The sequence below is a fragment of the Chelon labrosus genome (genome assembly GCF_963514085.1).
Source record: "Chelon labrosus genome assembly, chromosome: 21".
Lineage (NCBI taxonomy): Eukaryota > Metazoa > Chordata > Actinopteri > Mugiliformes > Mugilidae > Chelon > Chelon labrosus.
Genome location: NC_140354.1, coordinates 3,926,071 through 3,945,167, shown reverse-complemented (window position 1 = coordinate 3,945,167; position 19,097 = coordinate 3,926,071). Strand labels below are relative to the sequence as shown.

Below are 19,097 nucleotides of genomic sequence, written 5' to 3'. Positions count from 1 at the left end.
CACGAGGAAGGAGAGGAGCCCTCATCATCCACTATTTATCCGGGAACTTGAAGTGGAAAGGGTAAGCAGTAAGTACCTAGGGGTCCACATTACTGAAGACCTCACCTGGACACTGAACACCACACAGCTGTTCAAGAAGCCTCAACTGTGGCTGTACTTCCTGAGGAGGCTGAGGAAGTTCGGCATGTCGCCTAAGATCCTCTGAAGCTTCTAGAGCTGCATCAGTCAGAGCATCTTGACCTGCTACATCACTGGTGAGAGGATCACCAGGATTCCACTCCCCTCTCTGCAGAGCATCTATAAGCATAAGAGTCCAGAGCTGCCTCCATCACTAAGGACCCCACCCACCCCCAACACGGTGAGGGCTTCCAAGTACTCCAGATACACTGACCTCGTACCTAAAGGTGTTTTAAGTTAAATCCATACAGTGCACCTGGATTTTGTTCAGACTTGCGGCTTCCTGTTTGCTCAGGAGATTGTCCTACACTTTAAATCTTCTGTGCATACCTGGATGAAAGAAAAAAGTCTCCTGCCAAGCGAAGGCTGTGCTCATCCGTTCCAACATATATCGGAGAGAAAGCTATTTAATGGATTGTTTTGCTGAGTTTTTGTTCAGCATGAGCCTTGGTTTCCACATTCTTCCTGTACCCAGAACAATAGGCGGACTATAATCAGCTTCCATTCTACAATAAACACACAGTTCATATTTCTCTCCTAGCAACAGTGTGTCTCATTATCCTCTCTGCCTCTCTCTCTCATATGTACTTATACACAGAGGAGTTATGGGACTGTTCCTGCATGAAGTGTCTCTTGCCAAAGGGACAAAATTAGGGCATTCACAGCAGCTCTGCTAAAACTATTAATACATAGCACTGCACTGCTGGATTGCTTGTTGGCGTCTGGGAAATGTTTCACTTTTAACTATTTTAAATGAGTTTATAAACTAAAGGTGAACTATTTCGTGGTGTGGCAACAATAAAAACGCAAGGAAGAGAAAGATCAAACAGCATTTATTATCATCTTAATGGCATTTATATTTCGATAAAACTAAGATGGCCTATTATACGCAGTGGTCGCGCATACATTAAACAATGGATTTAGTGTACACATGCACAACCCTCGCAGATTGATCAACTTTGCATTGAGTATGAAGTTTGTGTCTTGTTTTGTGTGTAACAAAGCCTGCATGAATGCCTCTGCTATGAAACACAAATTCACAGTAATTCCAATAAACGTTGTGTCTCTGGAAAAAATAATCAATATACTGTCAATAGACGGTCTGTTTTGTCCTTTTGAAGGTAAAGTACATCTCTGACTCTCTTTCCTTGCGTGTCTCCTCCTGTGTGTCTGTGGTTGGAGGTTATGTGTTGTTCTGGTCTGTCAGCGGTCCGCGTTCATCTTCCGTAGCTTTGGTGGCAGGTTATCTTCCAGCCTGCGTCCACCTGAGAGGAGAGGGCTGTGCATGGGGACCGAAGCTGGGGACAGCGTGGGTGTGAGGCTGTGCTGGTACAGGTCTCCAGTAGACTGGGTCATAGGCTCAAAGCCCACCTTGAGGGACTTGAGCTGCAGCCGATTCTCCGCCTCTGGGCCAGGTGAGGAGCTGAGGCGCTGCAGCTTCAGGGGGAGGTCTCCCGTGCTGCATGCCTTCTCCGAGTGCTGGGAGCTGAGCATAAGCACCTTCCTCTGCAGATCTTCCTTCCCAGATGAGCTCATCCTCTGCAGTTTGCTTGGCAGTCGACCCCCGGCCCCTCCCTGCCGGCCTCTCTCCTCTGAAGTGTTGATGCAATCGACAGAAAACACCCGGTCACGTCGGGCGCCGTGGCTCTCAGTCAGTGCGGGGGTGGGAGTGGACAGAGGCGAGGGCAGAGAATTCTTCTCTTCGTGCTCCTTGACACTGTACGGTGGCGTCGGCACCTCAAATGTGCTGTGAAACTGAGAGTAGTCGACCCTGAAAAAGCCTTCCTCCAGAGACATCACAGGCAGGAAACGATGGCCCCATAAAACCTCATCCTCAGTGTATGACGTTCGGGCCTGGCATGTCATACCTAGAAGAAAGTGACAGGGGCGTAATAATTTTAATAATTACATTTATATAGGTTTCCAACAGAACAATTATTGTCCCTGATAAGGAAGGATGTAAAGGACAGCATCCGCTCGCATTACCTCTTCTCTCCTGTGGACAGCTACTTTCTGTACCATCATCCAGTTTGATTTGTCACATACTAGAATTTGAAATACTACAGTAAAAGGACATGCACACATGAAAGGATTCGTGCCATTTTCTGGTTCATGAAAACAATCACAGAGCAATTATGATCTACTATGATTACTGCTTCATGTCTTTGTATTTTCGCATGTCACCTCTAATGCACAGTAATAGACTAACTATTACAGGAGAATTACAAAATTAAAACCTTATATGGACTTTCCTTTCTGGAGTTCAAAGCAGCATAGTTTAGTTTTCTACATTTCCGCCGGTTAATGTAGGTGAAAGGTGAGTGACGCTTGTTATCAGCGTGGCTTGCGTTGGTTGTGATAATTGCCAGTTTAGAACTGATCACCTCTATTTAGCAGTCATCCACCACCACATTTTCACATCAACACATCAATGGCGAGACCAAAGGGTCCTGCCCTTACATGTCTTCAATGTAGCTCATGGTGTTGATTGCGAATTGTTCTCTTCTCATTAGGAAGACAATCTTCTCCTGGCAAACTGACATCATGCTCTAGAGGCTCTTGTTGTTAGTGGGTGTAATTTAAGGATGAGAAGCAACACAAAGATTTTCTGGTATATGGCACCTGTGTGTCTGCTAGGATTATAACAGCTTGCTAGCATGTCAACATTCTTTTCTTCCATTTGACCTGAGCTCTTGGAAAATAATTTTCTTGACATTTGGATGTTTGTTGGAGACCTTCGCGATCAATAAGCACTTAGTCTTTTTTTCTGATCCAGTGGCTCTGCCACAACCTGAGTTTTTGAGTTAAACACTCCAGTTGGCAGAGGAGTAGGAGTCTGATCCCGTCCCTCTGAGGAATGAGATGCGCAGTGTTATGTCATAGCCTGATGCTATTCCAGGCTCACTCATTTTCATCCACGGAAAAACCTTCAGCAGTCCTACAAGTACTTAAAGGTCATTTTTATTCTCAATTAGCTCAGAGGCTTGCTTAATGAGAATGATGAGTCCGGGTTAGTGTTCTAGCTGAGACTGAGGGTATTTCTGCTGACTGTAGATGCATAAGACAGAAGTAACACCAGTGCTGTTGAAGCTTGTGGGTTTAAAACCTGACAGGCATGCCAGTTTAGTTTCATTATTCAGACATCATATGGGTATTCAACCAGCTGGTTAATGTTTACTGCATTTTGAATAACAATAAATGCTCTCAGCCCATCTATACAAACACTTGGCAGGCAGCGAGCAGGGCGTCCCTGAAGAAAACTTTATGTAAAATTCCTGGCAGTGGCCTTCAACTGGCACTGTTTACAAAGTGTATTATGATGATGTGCCTTTTCTCTGAGACTGTATTTAAATCTGACCACTGTTACTCAGTGAGAAATTGAATAATGATGTGCTTACGGAAAGGTGTGTCATCTGCATATTAGTGTAACCTGTAGATGTCAATATGTCAGAACAAAAAGGAATAAAAGGAATCATTTCATGTGATGCTGACTATCCAGTAATCCTTACAAGGGTTTTTTACAACGATATCATCTGTTCATACATTCTGGTTTGTTTGGTCGTCTTGTTTCCCGGTAATTGAGACTGATCCCAGAAACCAAAGATATTCGATCTGCTTAGTGCTTCCACTGCTGCACACCTCTGGTCTGGATGCATGTTGGATTAGGTATCCTTAGTTTTTGGATAGAGAAAATCGATTCTTGTAAAGTCAGTACGTGATTGATTGATTGATGAGATGATGGTTTGGAATTGATTTTTTTAGTTGTCAGCGTTTTTTGTTTTTTTTTAACTAAGAAGTTAACTCAATAAACTGATGACGTATTGCAGTTTGTCACAGTACTGACAACGTAAAATAATTCCTTTAAGATGTTAGCTGGAGCTGACGAGTGTAGAACCTGCCTGGTCATCAGCAGCTCGGTGTGCAGGGAAAAGCTGTTAATGCGTTTGGGTTAATGGGATATGTGTTAGTGTGAGGATGATGGGATATAGTGGACCACTGAAGGTGACAATACCAGGGCTTCCCTCCTCTGCTCCTCAGCTCTGAGTGCCACAGCACTGCGACACTAAACTTCTGGCAGCACCCTGATTTAATGGTATTATCAACAGACCACAGACCGTGCTGCCTGCCTGCCTCTCCGCTTCCCTGCTGATCCCTCCCTCCTGCTCTAAGCCTATTCAGCTCTCTGGGTTCTCCTACAACAGGAGCAGAGTAAGGGTTATGGGGGATGGATAGAAGCAGAGCTGAAAAGAAAAGAGCGAGATGGATTTATTTGTATTGGGCTTGAGGGAAGAATCATTCTGTTAAAAATGCAACAGAGAGAGCAGTGTGTCCCTGAGAGTACTCCAGCATGGCTGCCTGTAGTTTACAGTTACCTCTGCTCTCAGCCGTCATCTGGAAATTGAGAGTGGAACTTCTACTAAACCCAGCTCGTTCATCAAAGTGACACACGCATCTATGACCACAGGCTTTTATTATGCATAGAGTGAGCAGAAAACCGATTCTGCAGTAATAAAATATTCCTCATAATTCAATCAGGATGTCACTCTCGTGTGTTGTTCATATTCTCACTTTTTCCAGCCATTGCATTCTTCGAATATGCAAAACTGTAAAGGTGTGGAAATTAGATTCTACAATACGATTATCTATTAGACAGAAATGCCATGTGCGTCAATATTAATGAAAGAATTTACATTTAGATTAGGAGTGAGAAAAGTGAAGGGAGGAAGCAACGATAATGGGACAGGGTACAAAAAGCTGAAAGAGGTGACGGGAAAAGATTCCTCACCAGTGGTCTCCACGATTCCCTCAAGGATAACGACAATTTCAAACTGTTCGTTCATGAGAGAGCGCTGCGACAGGTCAAAAAAGGGGCTCTTGGGATTAATTTCGTGGCAAATGGTGAGAGGGGACACCAGGAAGAGCTGGTCAGCGCCTGTCCCAAAACCAACGTCCAGCTCGCACTGGTCCAGAGGCAGGAACTCGCCCTCAGGAGTCTGACGAGACTGGAAGATAAGAGCAAGAAGGATGTGGACAGAGAAGGCAGGAGGTGGCAAGAGAGTGAAATACAGGAAAGAAGGAAAAGATGGGAAAGAGAAGGTTAGATGGAAGTTATCGCATAGATGAGCGAGAAGAAGAAAGTCAGTTCACTTGGTTCTTGGGTCAAAATCAAAACTGATTATTCACATTATTAATTGTTACTGATATGTTTGTGTAGGCAGCATTTTTCTGTTGTGAGTGGAGAGTACAGAGTTTCCAGACCTATGTGGATTGTGTTTTTGGGTCTGTTTGGGGACAGTTATCTACACAAAATCAGGATTTCTATGATTCCCAGGTCTAAACAAGGCCTTAGTTATATGTCAGCACTCTTGCAGTCTAAAGGCGTGTTTCTCTTAGCCGAAAACGTAACGGAAGATGTTTTCTTATTCCATCCATCTAGTCCCTCTCAATTATCTATTGGCGTCTAGCCACAGACTTGACGCTTCACAATGATTTCTGGAAGAACTTCCAGGCGGATGTATGAGACAGCCATGTTTGGACAGGGCATGCCCACAGAGCGTTAACTGGTGCAGAAGCATTTAATTGCCCAGCAAGATCCTCCTGTAGTTTCTCCTTTGCTGCCTTATCTGCCTTCTTATGTTCACCCTTTCTCTCCCCATTTTTTCATTTAGTAGCAGTCTGTCATTTAATTTCAAGCCCATCTTAAACATCGCTTTCAGTCACATGCTTTTGGCTTTTTTCCAGATGCTTTAATGTATTAATAATGTGAAATATTTCAATATAAAAACATGGAGTAGCGAACCCAGAAAAAGAAATAAAACAGGCGTATGTGTTTCAGTTAGTTGAGGATGAACAGCTTATTTTCATGTAAAGTAAAAGAGAAACGATCTGGCCCTCAAAGGTTAAAATTATCTTTGCAAAACATTGCATTTAAAATAATTAGGAGGCTCCTTTGTGGTTAGGCAGGCCATTTATGGTTTTAATGAACAGTATTGTTCTTTTCTACTTACAATTGCATCACGGCTTGTGAAACTTTCAACAATTAACACCATAACTTTTAACAGAAATCTGTGAAAAGTTGAGTTGACCCCATCTCTGAATATCAAATGCTAACTATTAAACCTTTTTCTCCTTTCTTCTTCATAGTTTTACCTCCAACCAATTATTTGGATGTGTCATGCCAGTCGCCCACCCACACATATAATACTCCTCCACCACTACAGCTTCATAATGACATCCCACACAGACATACAATACAGTTTCACCCCCTCCTCTACAGCATCTTCTGCTGTTTCTGGATCTTTTTGTTGTTGTTGTTGTAAATCCTAAAATAATCAACACATCATTCTCGCAAAGACGGTTGCCCAGCCCAAACTGTTGGCCGATTCTAAAATTGATAAGATGCTAAAACTAATTACACACTTACATTATTTACATCAGCTGTATTAATATTACTCAACAATCAATGTACCCCACTGTGAGATAAATTAAAGGATGATCTTATCTTATCTTATCTTATCTTATCTTATCTTATCTTAACATGTGTTAGTGGCTGTCGATATGCAGGTCCTGCTCGGGACAAATACTGCTTACCGTGAATTACAGTGTTTTGTTTTGCTTTGTAATGGAGCAGTGGGGCCAAATTATAGACTGTATAAAAGACGTGGCCTCTCTCTGGAAATGGGGAAGTGCCTTAAATCTGCATTATTTCTAATGGCTGGTAGTGGGCAACTCTGCTGGTTGGGTTTCCCAATTGGTTTATGGTCTCAATCAATAGTTTCATTATGGTCCCATTTAGACAGGATATGGTTTAGGGCAGGGGTCTTCAACGTTTTCCAGGCCAAGGACCCCCAATCTGATGGAGAGATGGAGCGGGGACCCCCTACTTATATATATATATTGTATAAAATTGTGTTTTATATTAAACCGGTCCTATAGTGCCTTGTAGAAATGTACCTTGTTGTTCTGCATTCAATACTAAGATATTAAAATAACAAACAGGTTAATATATTCATGTTTTTATTTTGAACATGCAAGGTACAGTGGTATGGGTGGCCGTGCCACTGCCATTTATAAACATACCTCAAACTGAGGTGAATATAAAAAAATGTCTAATCAATCAAAACATTTTCGCGACCCCCCTGCAGTACCTCCGCGGACCCCCTAGGGGTCGCGGACCCCCTGTTGAAGACCTCTGGTTTAGGGCATGGTTAGCCCTGTGATTGTCTACCATATGGACATGAATTGTGTCTTTGGGTTCTCAGTCCGATCCACTCCACGCTCCTAACATCACTCCAACCCCTGGCCTGGCCTTTAAAGAGCAGTTTGGTTCCCACATTGAACCTAACAATATATTTTAAACCTTAATATCATTGCTTCAGCCTCTGAAATGACCACACAGTTTACCCAGCATCTCTCCGAGTGGTCAGTTGGGTTTCAGTTTACATTTGCTCTCCGTCTCATTCATCACCCAGGCCTGTTCTTTAATGCAACAACAAGTCAGCACCACCCTGTTCACCGTGACCTCCCTGTGATATTGCCTCGTAGTTCCTCCCTCCAAGATACAAACTGTGAACGGAGTGTGAGCAAACAGCCCTTGCTTTGCCAGAGAACACTGCATTCTATTTCTATCTCATGTGAATATCAATGAGATGCTCTTCTGGATTATTGCTGGAGAACGACTTCTCTTGTCAGGTAGCTGAACACTCTTTGGCATTGTTCCTCCATGAGGGTTATCTCATGCTAGCTTAGGGAAATTCTGCTTTTCACTCTCTGTCTTGGTCGCTTAGGATTAAAAAGATTGATGACTGTATGTAGACATGGACAGGCAAAGCTCCTTGCTCAGGCCCCGCTGGCGCTATGTTATTCTCCTTTCTGCACAAAGATTCAGAGAGAGCTGATCTTGTCTTCTTTTGTCTTTTTCTTTTTTCATTAAATCTGGCATCCCGTTCCAACCAATAAACAGACTTTTCTCCCCGAGCTGTGACGTGTGCAGACAGAGACTCTTTATTCTTTTTCTCCAGTGTTTTTTTTTTTTTGGGGGGGGGGGGGGGGGGTGGTACAGCAGACTCCGCGAGGACACAAACTCATTTCTGTTTAAAATGTTACCAATCACATGGACTTGCTCGCCAACCCTTTCAACCTCTCTGCTGGTCCTCATCATTAGTAGGGTGGTGTGGTTTTTCTGCTCACAAAGGCAGAAATTCAGTGGTGTGAATGACACTCATGGATGAAGACAGGTGATAAATAAAATTGATTCAAACTAAAGTGTCCTGATCTTCCTACTCCACTCCACTCCATGCTCCGCCAGGCCCTCATCAATCAGTAGCTTGAGCAGAGAGGGGGGTGGAGGAGCTTGTAGGCAATCAAACGGACTGATTAGCCAGCCGAATCATGCAGGCTTTGACACGGAGAGATACCCTCAGCCTCAGTATGTTTAGAAAGGGTGGGCCGGCCTAACATTTCATCCAATCCAGCAGAGACTGGCTGAGGTGAATTGGTGAAATTAAATCACAAGTTAAATGAATTGGAAAGACTCACTTGGGACGGAGTGCACTGTCTTCTTCCGCTCTCAAAACTCATGTAACCAGATATGGACCAAGAATTCGTCTCCACTGAATGGGATACATGTGAAAATGCGGTCTGATTGCTGATTATTGATTTTGGAAAGATCTTTGTCCACAGTGAAATGCCAAAACATTAAGAATAGCTAAATGTCTTCCTCCACTTTTACCTGGAGAAAAATAAAACAGTGTATTACAGACAACATCTGGTAAGAGTAAGGTGGGAAGTTGAGGTCAGAGTGGAGGAGGGATTTAAGTCTCAGCTCGTATTTGTTTTCCATAACAACAGTTCAACCTTGTCAAGCCAAACTTTGTTTTTCTTGTCATTCAAGACTGGTTTATACACTATTACAAAAAAGTCATCCAGTACAAAGTAAAATCAACTAGGACCTTGTCCTCACAACGACAAATTAAATCTGAAAACCATCTCTCCGTTTTGAATTCTTAGGGTGCAATGACATATGGAGGCTTAAGCTCTATCAAAATTTAAAATTGGAGAATAGTAGATGTTGGCTGAAAAACTAATTCCAGTAGTGTGCTTTATAAGCCTCCTCTGGTCTCATTTATACCCCGGATGATGTTTTTCTTTTCTATGTGGCTGTGACATTGGCAGAAGTGGGCAGAAAAGTGTCACAGTGTTCTTGGACAAAACTGTGTTTTTGTTCTGACCGTGCTGCCTCCGGTTTCCACTTTCTTACATAATAACAAGGCTCATGCATTATAATTGTCAGGGGCCTGAACCCATTGCGCTTATTGAGGAATAATAATGCTTTATTTAAATGATTGTGGATGTAGATATAACGCACACTCCACCTCACACATGACTTTTTTTGGATGCCTCAGAAACAACTTGGCAAGGAACCCAGGCTTGAGAAGTTGTCTCTATATGCGTAAGTGCTTGTGTATTTTTGAGTGTGCACACAACAAACCCTCTTATACACCTGTGTAGACTGAGTCACTCCAGTGTAGAATACAAAGAAGAGAAGTGCATGAGCAGTCCATACTATTTTCCTTGCTCTGGGGTTTGCTACTCAATGACTATGGACCTCGTAGGCCTCTCTCCAGCTGTCCACAATCTGATAGTATAATTGAATCTCTTCTTATAAGGAAAAAAAAAATGGAAATCAATTCTAGTTCTAGTGACTGTGAAACCATCGGTGCAATCCCCAGAGGAGATTCACTGCCAAGATGATTTCAGTCTCTTGTATATCTCTGAAATAGAAGGCACCGCTCATACAAGGAAGAATCAGCTGGCAATTCTTTTTGTGTCACTTCTCTCTTACTACAAGCGTCTCCTCAGCCCGTCCACCACTTTCAATCAATTCCTTCACTTGCCCGGCCTCCTTCCAGTTATACCACAGTCATATTTTCAGCTAGGGTATTCCACCAGGATACCCTCTCAGGCTGTCATGGATGCCCCGCAAACCTGCATTTCATCTGGCTTTGGCGGGACTCTGGATGACAGCCTCCATTGGTCTGTCTCTCTTTCTGTTGCCTGTCATCCATTAATCATCCACAGCGTGAGAGTACGGCAGAGCTCTGCTACGCTTACATACTCTGTAAACACAGCAGCGCCAACAAGTGGTTTCCACGTGGACTGGACAAAATTAACTAAATTTATCCACGAAATGCCATAAGAAAATTTAAAGTATGATTTACCACAGATAGCATTGATGTTCAGCTGTTTTGTTTTGTACGACAGTTGAAAAAAACCCACATGTGCAGTTTGGTGTCATGTTTGAAAAGAATCGCCTCAAATCCTCATATCCAAGAAATTAATACTAGAGATATCTGACATTTTTGCTTACTAAATGGTTCTTTGATAACGTAGTAAAGACGCCTATGCTAGACTCTTAGCTTCTCCAGAGCTCCTGACTGCAGAGTCATCTGACTACAATGATTCTGCCACTCTTGCAGTGCGTACTTTAATTCAGACGACACAGAAGGAATGTGCACACCCACAAACTTTTATCGTGAAAATGGTGGCTGCTTCAACTAAAACAGGTTAACCACAAGTCTGCTTATGTGAGCTGTGTAATCTGAGCTCAAACGTAGACCATAACCATTCCTTGGCATCACCAAAGAAAAAGGGGAAAACTCAAAACTCTGCACCTAGATTTGGGCAAATGCCCAGAGGCCCACTTTAAACCAAAGGTCAGTGGGAATTGCAGTAGGAGTGTTGAAGTTACCTTTATCTTACACGCTGCTGCACTCCGGTAATATCCTCCCGTCACGCACAGTGTACTACGGCGCTCATTTTAGCTGGCATACCGAGCAATGACAGGCTTTTGACTTGACAAATGCCTTCCTTACCTCCATTAGATGACAAAGCTTATTCCCCTAAAAAAGTACTTACACATTATAACAGCTTCTCTAACTCCCTTTTACACACACGTGGTACGTTTCAGTTCCCATAATTGCAATCATATTCCCTCATTCATCTTTTATATTGCATCTTAGTGTCTCTCACTGAAGACACAAGGACAGAGGAACAGTGAGTTTTCTGTTGATGGTGTTGCAGCTGGATGATCAGTTGAATTTTAGAGATGTGTTGCAGCTTTTCTTAGAGCTCAGATGTTCTTTTACACTCACCACGGCACTGATTGGACACTGGGATCATTTCAGTCAGTGTGTTACCACCACATACTGGCAGCAACGCCTGTTCAAAATCCACTAATTACTGGCATCTGCATTGTTTGATCTTCCGTTTTTATCATTTGATAATCCTGTTTATTTTCAGCTTGTTTTACAAAGTTTTGCAGAAATAATTCATCACCCCGAAGGTTTTAGACTTAGAGTACTAATGTGTATTATGAATTATATGAATATTATTCATCAAATGTTATGGTTTTGCCTGTCAGACATACAGATACGCTGTACACTGGATAAATCAGAGAACCAATCAAATCAGGGTAATATAATTGTTTGTCCACTTTGGTATGAAAGTCCTCATTTATGGCTCCACAGAGATTCCTCAGAGCAGAAATAGGAACTTTTGGACGACCTTCAAGATGGAGCAGAGGGTTGGTTTCTGGGTCAGTCAAGAAGCAAAGAACTACAGTGTGTAATGAAGGAATCGGGATGCACTACTGGACTCCAGGAGACATGAAAAGTATACAAAATAAACCTTAAACATGTCAATACAACCTGTGACAAGCTGCACAATGGGAAGTTGGGAGAGTTAATAGCATCTTTTTACAGGCACAGATGTCATAGGTTGGCTGCACCAATCCTCCTTCACACACCCGAAGCTTCAGCACTCCTGCCTAAAAAGGTGAATGCACTCTGGAGTCCCATTAGAGGGACTGGACCGCATTCGTGGTTACACTTGGTTACAATTTATCTGCAGCGACTTTGCAGCTTGGAGTTCAAATCTAATACATTTACTGATAAAGTTTACGGGAGTACTTGTCCATTTTCACATTTTAGATCAAAGAATTGTTTTGATTTGTGGAAGAGTTCGAGGGTCGTTCATTTACTTTGTCTTAGATGCAGCTCGAGGAACACGGTTGCTCATACTCCACCTCCCTCCTTCACACACACTGTTTTTATATAAGTTAAAATGATTCCTCTGCCAGTTATGTCTGAGTATTTAATGATGAGGCATGACTTAAAGAGGGCTGCAGTTCAACAGCACCACCAACATTTCTATGGAGGGACTGCACTAAGAGTTTAAAATAACACTACTTTTTATCTAAATATTTAGTATGATGTGTAATATTTAAAGTACAATCCTATGCAAAGGCCTTTGTTTGTGTAATGACTCTCCTGATTTTAGTTTTTTTTTTTCGTGTGTTCTGTACTCTGGAGGAGCGGTTGCAAATATCCTGTCTCTGTGAGAGAGTCTTTGAAGCGAAAGAATAAGGTTAGACCACAAAGCCCTGGAGCAAAAATAAAATAAAAATACTGAGGAGCACACAGTGGATGCTGTATTTATTGTATTTCACGGAGAGAGGGAGTGGAGAAGTGATGAAGGGTTGGCAGAGAGGTCTTGGAATTTATACTGATTGTATTTGTTGCAGTCCAGAAGGAAAGCCAAAAGGATTGGAGATCTACTATATAAAAAAAGCTTTGAATTATTTTGTGACGCCACATCTGTTCTTCTCTCCTTTACAGCACTGCTTTGCTGAACGGAAAACAAATCTACGTCTCTGTCGGTGATTTAGAATCCGTTTTAACTCACAGAACTATTTATTAGCCACTTCCAGTGTGGTGGTAAACTGATTCACAGGTGGAGAGAGTCTTGTGAGATGCTGAGAGCTTCCGGCTCAGTCTTACAAAACAGACAAGGGAAATCGTGGTGCACATGTGTGATTGTACTACGTGCCTATGGGGCTGTTCACTTCCTGCTTGCTTGTAACTGTGAACTAGCCCGGTCCTCCCTGCCTCTCTCTCTGCCTGCATGCATCATTAAGCTGACCAACACTGTGCTCGGTGTGGCTGTGTGCGGAGGAGAACACAGACATAAACAAGCTCCAAGCACCTCACTAATGCTGTTTGTCTTCTTTATGGCCCATTTTGCACACTGAACATGGATGTGGCTGAAAGGAGCCCTATTATGATAATTAAAAGAGAAGCCAGTTGACCAGGCTACTGTTTGTAGTAATTTTCTGCATTGTTGCTCATTTTCAGAGTGTGAGCTTCATTAGCTGTGTTCACCTAAAATCTGCTGAGCTCTTTATGAGTGGATTGCCGATATGGCACATTTGGTGAGGATTCAATCCCACAACAGTACCCACATCAGTACCAGTGGGTAGGCAGATTTTTTGTAGCTGTCAAACACTGGAATGCACACACTTAATATCTCAGGGAGGAGGAATAATAAAAAAAATAAAAACAAACCCTAAAGTATGGAGAGAAAGTAATGTATTTCTTTATAGTTATGGTGACCATAAATAGCTTTTATGCCTCCATGCTCTCTCCCAGGAGTGTCGTTTTACTGACTCTTGTGATCTGTGGTAGTGTGTGAAGCTCCCTCTCACTACTGATTCACTGAACTTTTTTACCATTTATACTCTCTCTGTGTCACATCCATTTACTGATACTCACCTATCTCTCCAGGTGTCACCAGCTGAAAAAGAGCTGCACACTGTGTTGACTTTCCACACTCCAGCGAACCCCACAAAAACCAACAAAGCCTTCACTCTTTCATCTCAGTGGTGCTGAGACGCACCTACCTGGCTGTCACTCAGCCTCACCGTCCAACAAACGAAGGATTATGGTAATGCTACCTTAAGCCTGCTTTGTTTAACAAGGCGTATGTGTGTCGTGGGACCTGCTCACAATGAAGCTTTGAATAAAAAATGTTAATTTTAACCTCTGATATGCAATTTGCAGCTGTTCCCTTTCTCTGTGGCCTCAAATGAGGGAGTAAAGTGAATAAAGATTTTTCAGAGATGTAACCAGGAGTGCTGCCATTGTGCAAAACAGAGCCTTGTTTTTGTTTTTTTACTTCTACAGTTTGCATAGTTCCACGTTATGCCACAAAGAAAGTGTTCATGCTGCTGAGGTAAAATAGTGCTGGTGCAGATCCAGTGCACCAGCACGGAGTCTTGAGTTAGAATAGGTTATTGCATTCATTGTTGCCGGTTTTGCTTTATTTGTGAAAGAAGTGTGACTTATGTACAGCATGCGCTTAGCCCAAACTCCTACACTCCAGGGTTTCACTTAGTTTTCAGGGACCTGTTATCAGAGAGTACCTTACCTTTATGAGCTTGCACCTGATCTGTGCAGACACCATGTGGCTGTTCCGCAGGTTGCCCACGCGGAACATGAGACACAGTTTGCCGTCTCGTTGAGAAATCACTGAGTCCTGGCTGAACATGAGCGTCTCTGCGCGTTTCTTGGGCTGGGACATTTTTATGAACATGCAGCCGATGAGGAAAGCGTCCACTATGGAGCCCAGCAGGGACTGGAACAAGAAGAGGATGATGCCCTCTGGGCACTTCTCTGTGATGTACCGGTAGCCGTAGCCGATCGTGGCCTCAGTCTCGATGAAGAAGAGAAAGGCTGAGGGGAAGTTGTAAACATTGGCCACGCACGGGGTGTACGTCGAGTCGTGGCCGTGATTTAGATCTCCCCTGATGTAAGCAATGATCCACCACATCGATGCCATGACCAGCCATGCGATGGTGTAAGTTAGGATGAAGATGAGTAGGTTCCATCGCCACTTTAGATCTACCAAAGTGGTGAACAAGTCAGAGAGGTACCTGCTGGTCTCTCCACCGAGGTTTCCGTGCTGCACATTGCAGCGACCGTTCTTCTCCACGAAGCGTTGGCGTTTCTTCTTGACCGGAGCAGAAAAAGTGGTGGCCCGATTTGTGTTAACCACTTGGTAGTCTTCACCAAATTTTCTACGAAGTGCCGCCATTTCAGCTCTGCTGAAATAATTGGAAAAAACAACAACTTGCAGCTTAATCCATGTTTTTGTTTGTTTGAGCCTCCAAAACACGGGTTACCTGCAGTGCGTAAAATGCGCCATGACCACTTTAGCGCGCACAGTGAAATCTATGAATAAAATAAAAATAAAAAAAAAATCACGCGTATTTTAGTGCTTAAGAGGCACAGCTGTTAAACTTTTATTTGCAAATTTCCACTGTTCTTCCAATTATTTGACATGATTCCAGAGAATCGCCGACTATTGCTGTGCGCTCTGCTCAGCCTCCACTCGCTGAGTGGCGAGCTGCTCGCCAGTGGAACGAAATAGAGGAGCTGACTACCATTCACAGCTTCTGGTGGGCTGTAGAGCAGAAAGAGGGAAGAGTGAGTGAGTGTGTGAGACAGGGTTGGATGAGAAGAGGGGGAGGGAAGGGGCAGGGAGAGAGGAGGAGAGAGTTACACAAGACAGCGTTCGTGTGTCCAAGAGCCAGAGAGAGATTGAGGTGGGAATTGGCTCCTCACGTGCGTGGTTCATTCTCCCAATTAAACACGCGCGGTGCTTAATTGATGTATCAATCAGTGAGTGGACTCATTTATTCTTCACGAGTGCTTGCATTTCCTTTACATTGCAGCTGATTTTCCTGTATTGTGGGAATCACAGAAGGATAGAAAGTGATGAAACTGGTGGATCTTTGTGCTTTCAAGTTAGACTGTGCCACCTACTGGAGGGACAAACGCTGTGCATATTTGATCAAATACTTGATGTGATGGGGCAACATGGAGGATGGCGGCGTGGACTCAACTGTTGCTATACTTGTGCTTCTTTTAACCTGTGCCAAGAGAAACCACAGCTGAAGTAACAATGACAAGTGTCTTAATAATAACTGAAAAAGTAGAAAAGGTACTCATTTGAATATTAAATATTTACCTTTAATCTAAATCTGAGGACTCCTTGTTAACATTTTACCACTCCCTGTCCAAATCCTTTGCTTTGCTTTGCCCCTTAAATCTGACATTAAATCCGTGCTTCTGCTGTTTCCCCTGCAGCCCCTTGTATTGATTTAGACATTGGACGGCTACTACACTGGAGGATTTCCTGGACTACTACCCTCCCAAAGGACGCTCATAAAAAGGATTGGTTGCCCTTGGATCTCTTTTAGCCTAATTTTAATCAGTATGCACATAAAGGTCCGCTCTGCATGTAAGTGGTATTATCATTATTATTAACTAATGCATAATTAAAGTTCTAATCACACAGGTTGTATGAAGACACTCTTGACTAATCGCATTTAGCAACTGACCCTCGTCTCAAGTGTTTTTGTTCAGTCTATTAATTTATGTTGAGGCCCCTGTGGGAATATTTCTAATGTAAAAGAGGCCTCTCAAAAACAAGATCCACAATCAGTCAGCTACATTATTTATTAATGAAGTGCTCTTAAGATGCACTTTCAAAGTATTTTACACATTTTTTCAATAAATCATGTAATGAACTGATTTTGAATCTGAGGTATTAGGATCGTTTGCCTATGTGTATTTTTAAGATGTTTCGTTGGGAAAGCAGCATGGCAGGAAAAAGAAATAAAGCACCAATTCTGACATTTAATGCAGAGCCACAGAGTCCTGTCTTCTGTACTGTTCAGTATTTGTTCAAACTAGCAGAAGTTTATTGCATTCCACAGAGAGGCTTTTCTGTCCCCACTGTCCGTTTGGGGACAGTAAAGGTTATCTTGTCTTAAAAACAAATCAAGGCTTTATGACGCAGCGTTTAGTCAGCGTTATAAAGCCCAACTCCAGGCCTGCAGCTGATGCTGCCTCATAACATCTTGGCAATGACTAGCCATTATTTTTTTTTTCTTTCCTTACATTTTCAAATACAATACATTCAGTATAACCTTCACTTCAAATGCTTCAGGTTTTTTTTCATCCAGTACATTGTAACCTCCAGAAACCACCATCTCCGTGATATCATGCAGGTCCTGAAAGACATTTAGTCAAGGACTTGTACGTATATAGTTTGTTATGTCTCAGAATTTTTTTTTCTTTAATAAAATGATTCTAGTCATTTGATAACTATAACTGCCACTTCATAAATTTCACTTGTAATTTCAGTTTTTCCACATGTGACACACAAGATTAATATAAATTCATGCTTTGCATGTATTGTAAATCTAGAAAGGGGCACTAATGACTGACTAACTAGAATTTCAGTCACTTGAACAGAAGACATCCCTGCATTGTGTTCAGGCCTCATATAAGAGAAGTATGAAAAAGATAGTAGCTTTACTCACAGAATGAAAATGATTTGCAATTACCAGCAGTCCTTTAGAGTAATTCCAGCTGATTTTTAATATTTCATGTGATGAAGGCAGATGGTGTATCATCTTTTGGTTATACCGAAAAAGAGGACGTGATATTTCCCCATACCTGCTTCTGGTGATAAAACCAACATCAACAAAATGTTATTTGACCGTCATTATCTGACATGACATTTATTTTAAAAGGCACACTGAGCGTTAAAACATTAAAACCCAACTAACATTTACATTACAGACAACTGAATACAGATAAAGAGACGCTTTTCATGCGTCATAGGTGCAAAGAATCATTCAAACAGATTTCTGAGAAATCTCCCGCTGTTTTTAGTTCAGGAAATGAGCTGCTGTTGGTGGTGATTTAAAGAGCACCTTTTGAGACTAGTTTAAATCACTGCTGCCAAGCCAGCTTGTGTATCCTACACTTGCTGCCTCCAAATAGAACTTGTGAGCCTCTAGTAGAAGCCACCAACCGTTTAGCAAGCTAAAATACATATTAGACATTCATTCAAAATATATACACACCACCTTTTTAAAGCAGACACATCACAACTTGTAAACTCAGACCATACTAAAAATGTTGACCTGCAAGGATGCAAATACCACAAAAGGACGACATTCAAATGGACTTTTCTCAAGAACACAGAAAACATGACCCCATTTGAAGGCAGCAACTGTGCAATAGCCTATTGTTGGCCATTTCAACTGAATAAAATTATATTTAAATAATGAACATTTCATTTGCTCTGAGTCAGATATAAAAGATCATGCCATTTTTACGTTTCATTGTGTTACAGTCAGCACATGGTTAGCTTAGCGTAGCTTAAAGACTTTAAACTTGGGGAAACCATGGGTTCGCCTCACTCCACATAAAGATAACAAAGTCTGCCTACTAGCACTGCTAAAGCTAACTAAAACCTTTTTTAAGTCAGTACAAAAGTGGCTAATTAGTTTATCTGTTCAGCTGCTGATTTTTACTTTATATTTACCATACACAAAGCTGGTATTGATCTTATCATGTAACTCTGGCAGAGAATCTAAGTGTAATTAATTAAAATGTCAGGACCAGTATTTTAGAGTTGACATTGTCGATTTCTTACTCTCTCCTGGAGAGTTATAAGCCCTGTCCATTGTGAGGACAAGCTTGTGCGTAAAGGTCAAACCATTTTTTTTTCTTTTTTTATAATAATGGTGTTTATGATTTGCAGTACCTCACCAAATATAATCAGCCACTGCACAGTTGTCTAATAACTAATCAGGGACTTGCATCTCAATAGAGGGAACGCATACGGCTGTGATCCTCCTGACAATTAAGGATTAGAGTGCAGACAGCCAGGATCGCCATCTGTTATGTGTAGGCATCAGGCTTTCCCAGTGAGAGGAATCTAAATCAGCACAACACAGGATATCTCCAAACCTTGTCTCTCGACTGTGCACAGTGTACTTGGCTTTCAGCATTAGAGGAGGAGGGAATATTGACAAGCACATTCAAGTGATGTGTGCATGGGTGTGAGGTTCGGATCAGAGGGAACAAAGGCATGCTGCACAGACTGAATTATTAATGAGCAGTTAAAATTGATAACCATCTGTGTCATGTGATACGCAAATTGCCAGAGATGAAAATGTTGGACTGTGTTTCCAGTTTACCCTTCTTCATAGCTGTGGTCTG

General features: G+C 42.2%; 1 protein-coding gene across 1 annotated transcript; it reads right to left on the bottom strand.

The window, feature by feature from the left end:
* Positions 1-868: 868 nt before the first annotated feature.
* kcnj19a (potassium inwardly rectifying channel subfamily J member 19a) lies at positions 869-15,108 on the bottom strand (the record flags this gene model as incomplete). The annotated part of the gene is made up of 3 exons (XM_084570755.1): positions 869-2,045; positions 4,964-5,180; positions 14,443-15,108. 3 exons carry the CDS (start codon positions 15,106-15,108, stop codon positions 1,381-1,383), a joined length of 1,548 nt encoding a protein of 515 aa, XP_084426881.1. The 3' UTR covers positions 869-1,380.
* Positions 15,109-19,097: the final 3,989 nt, after the last annotated feature.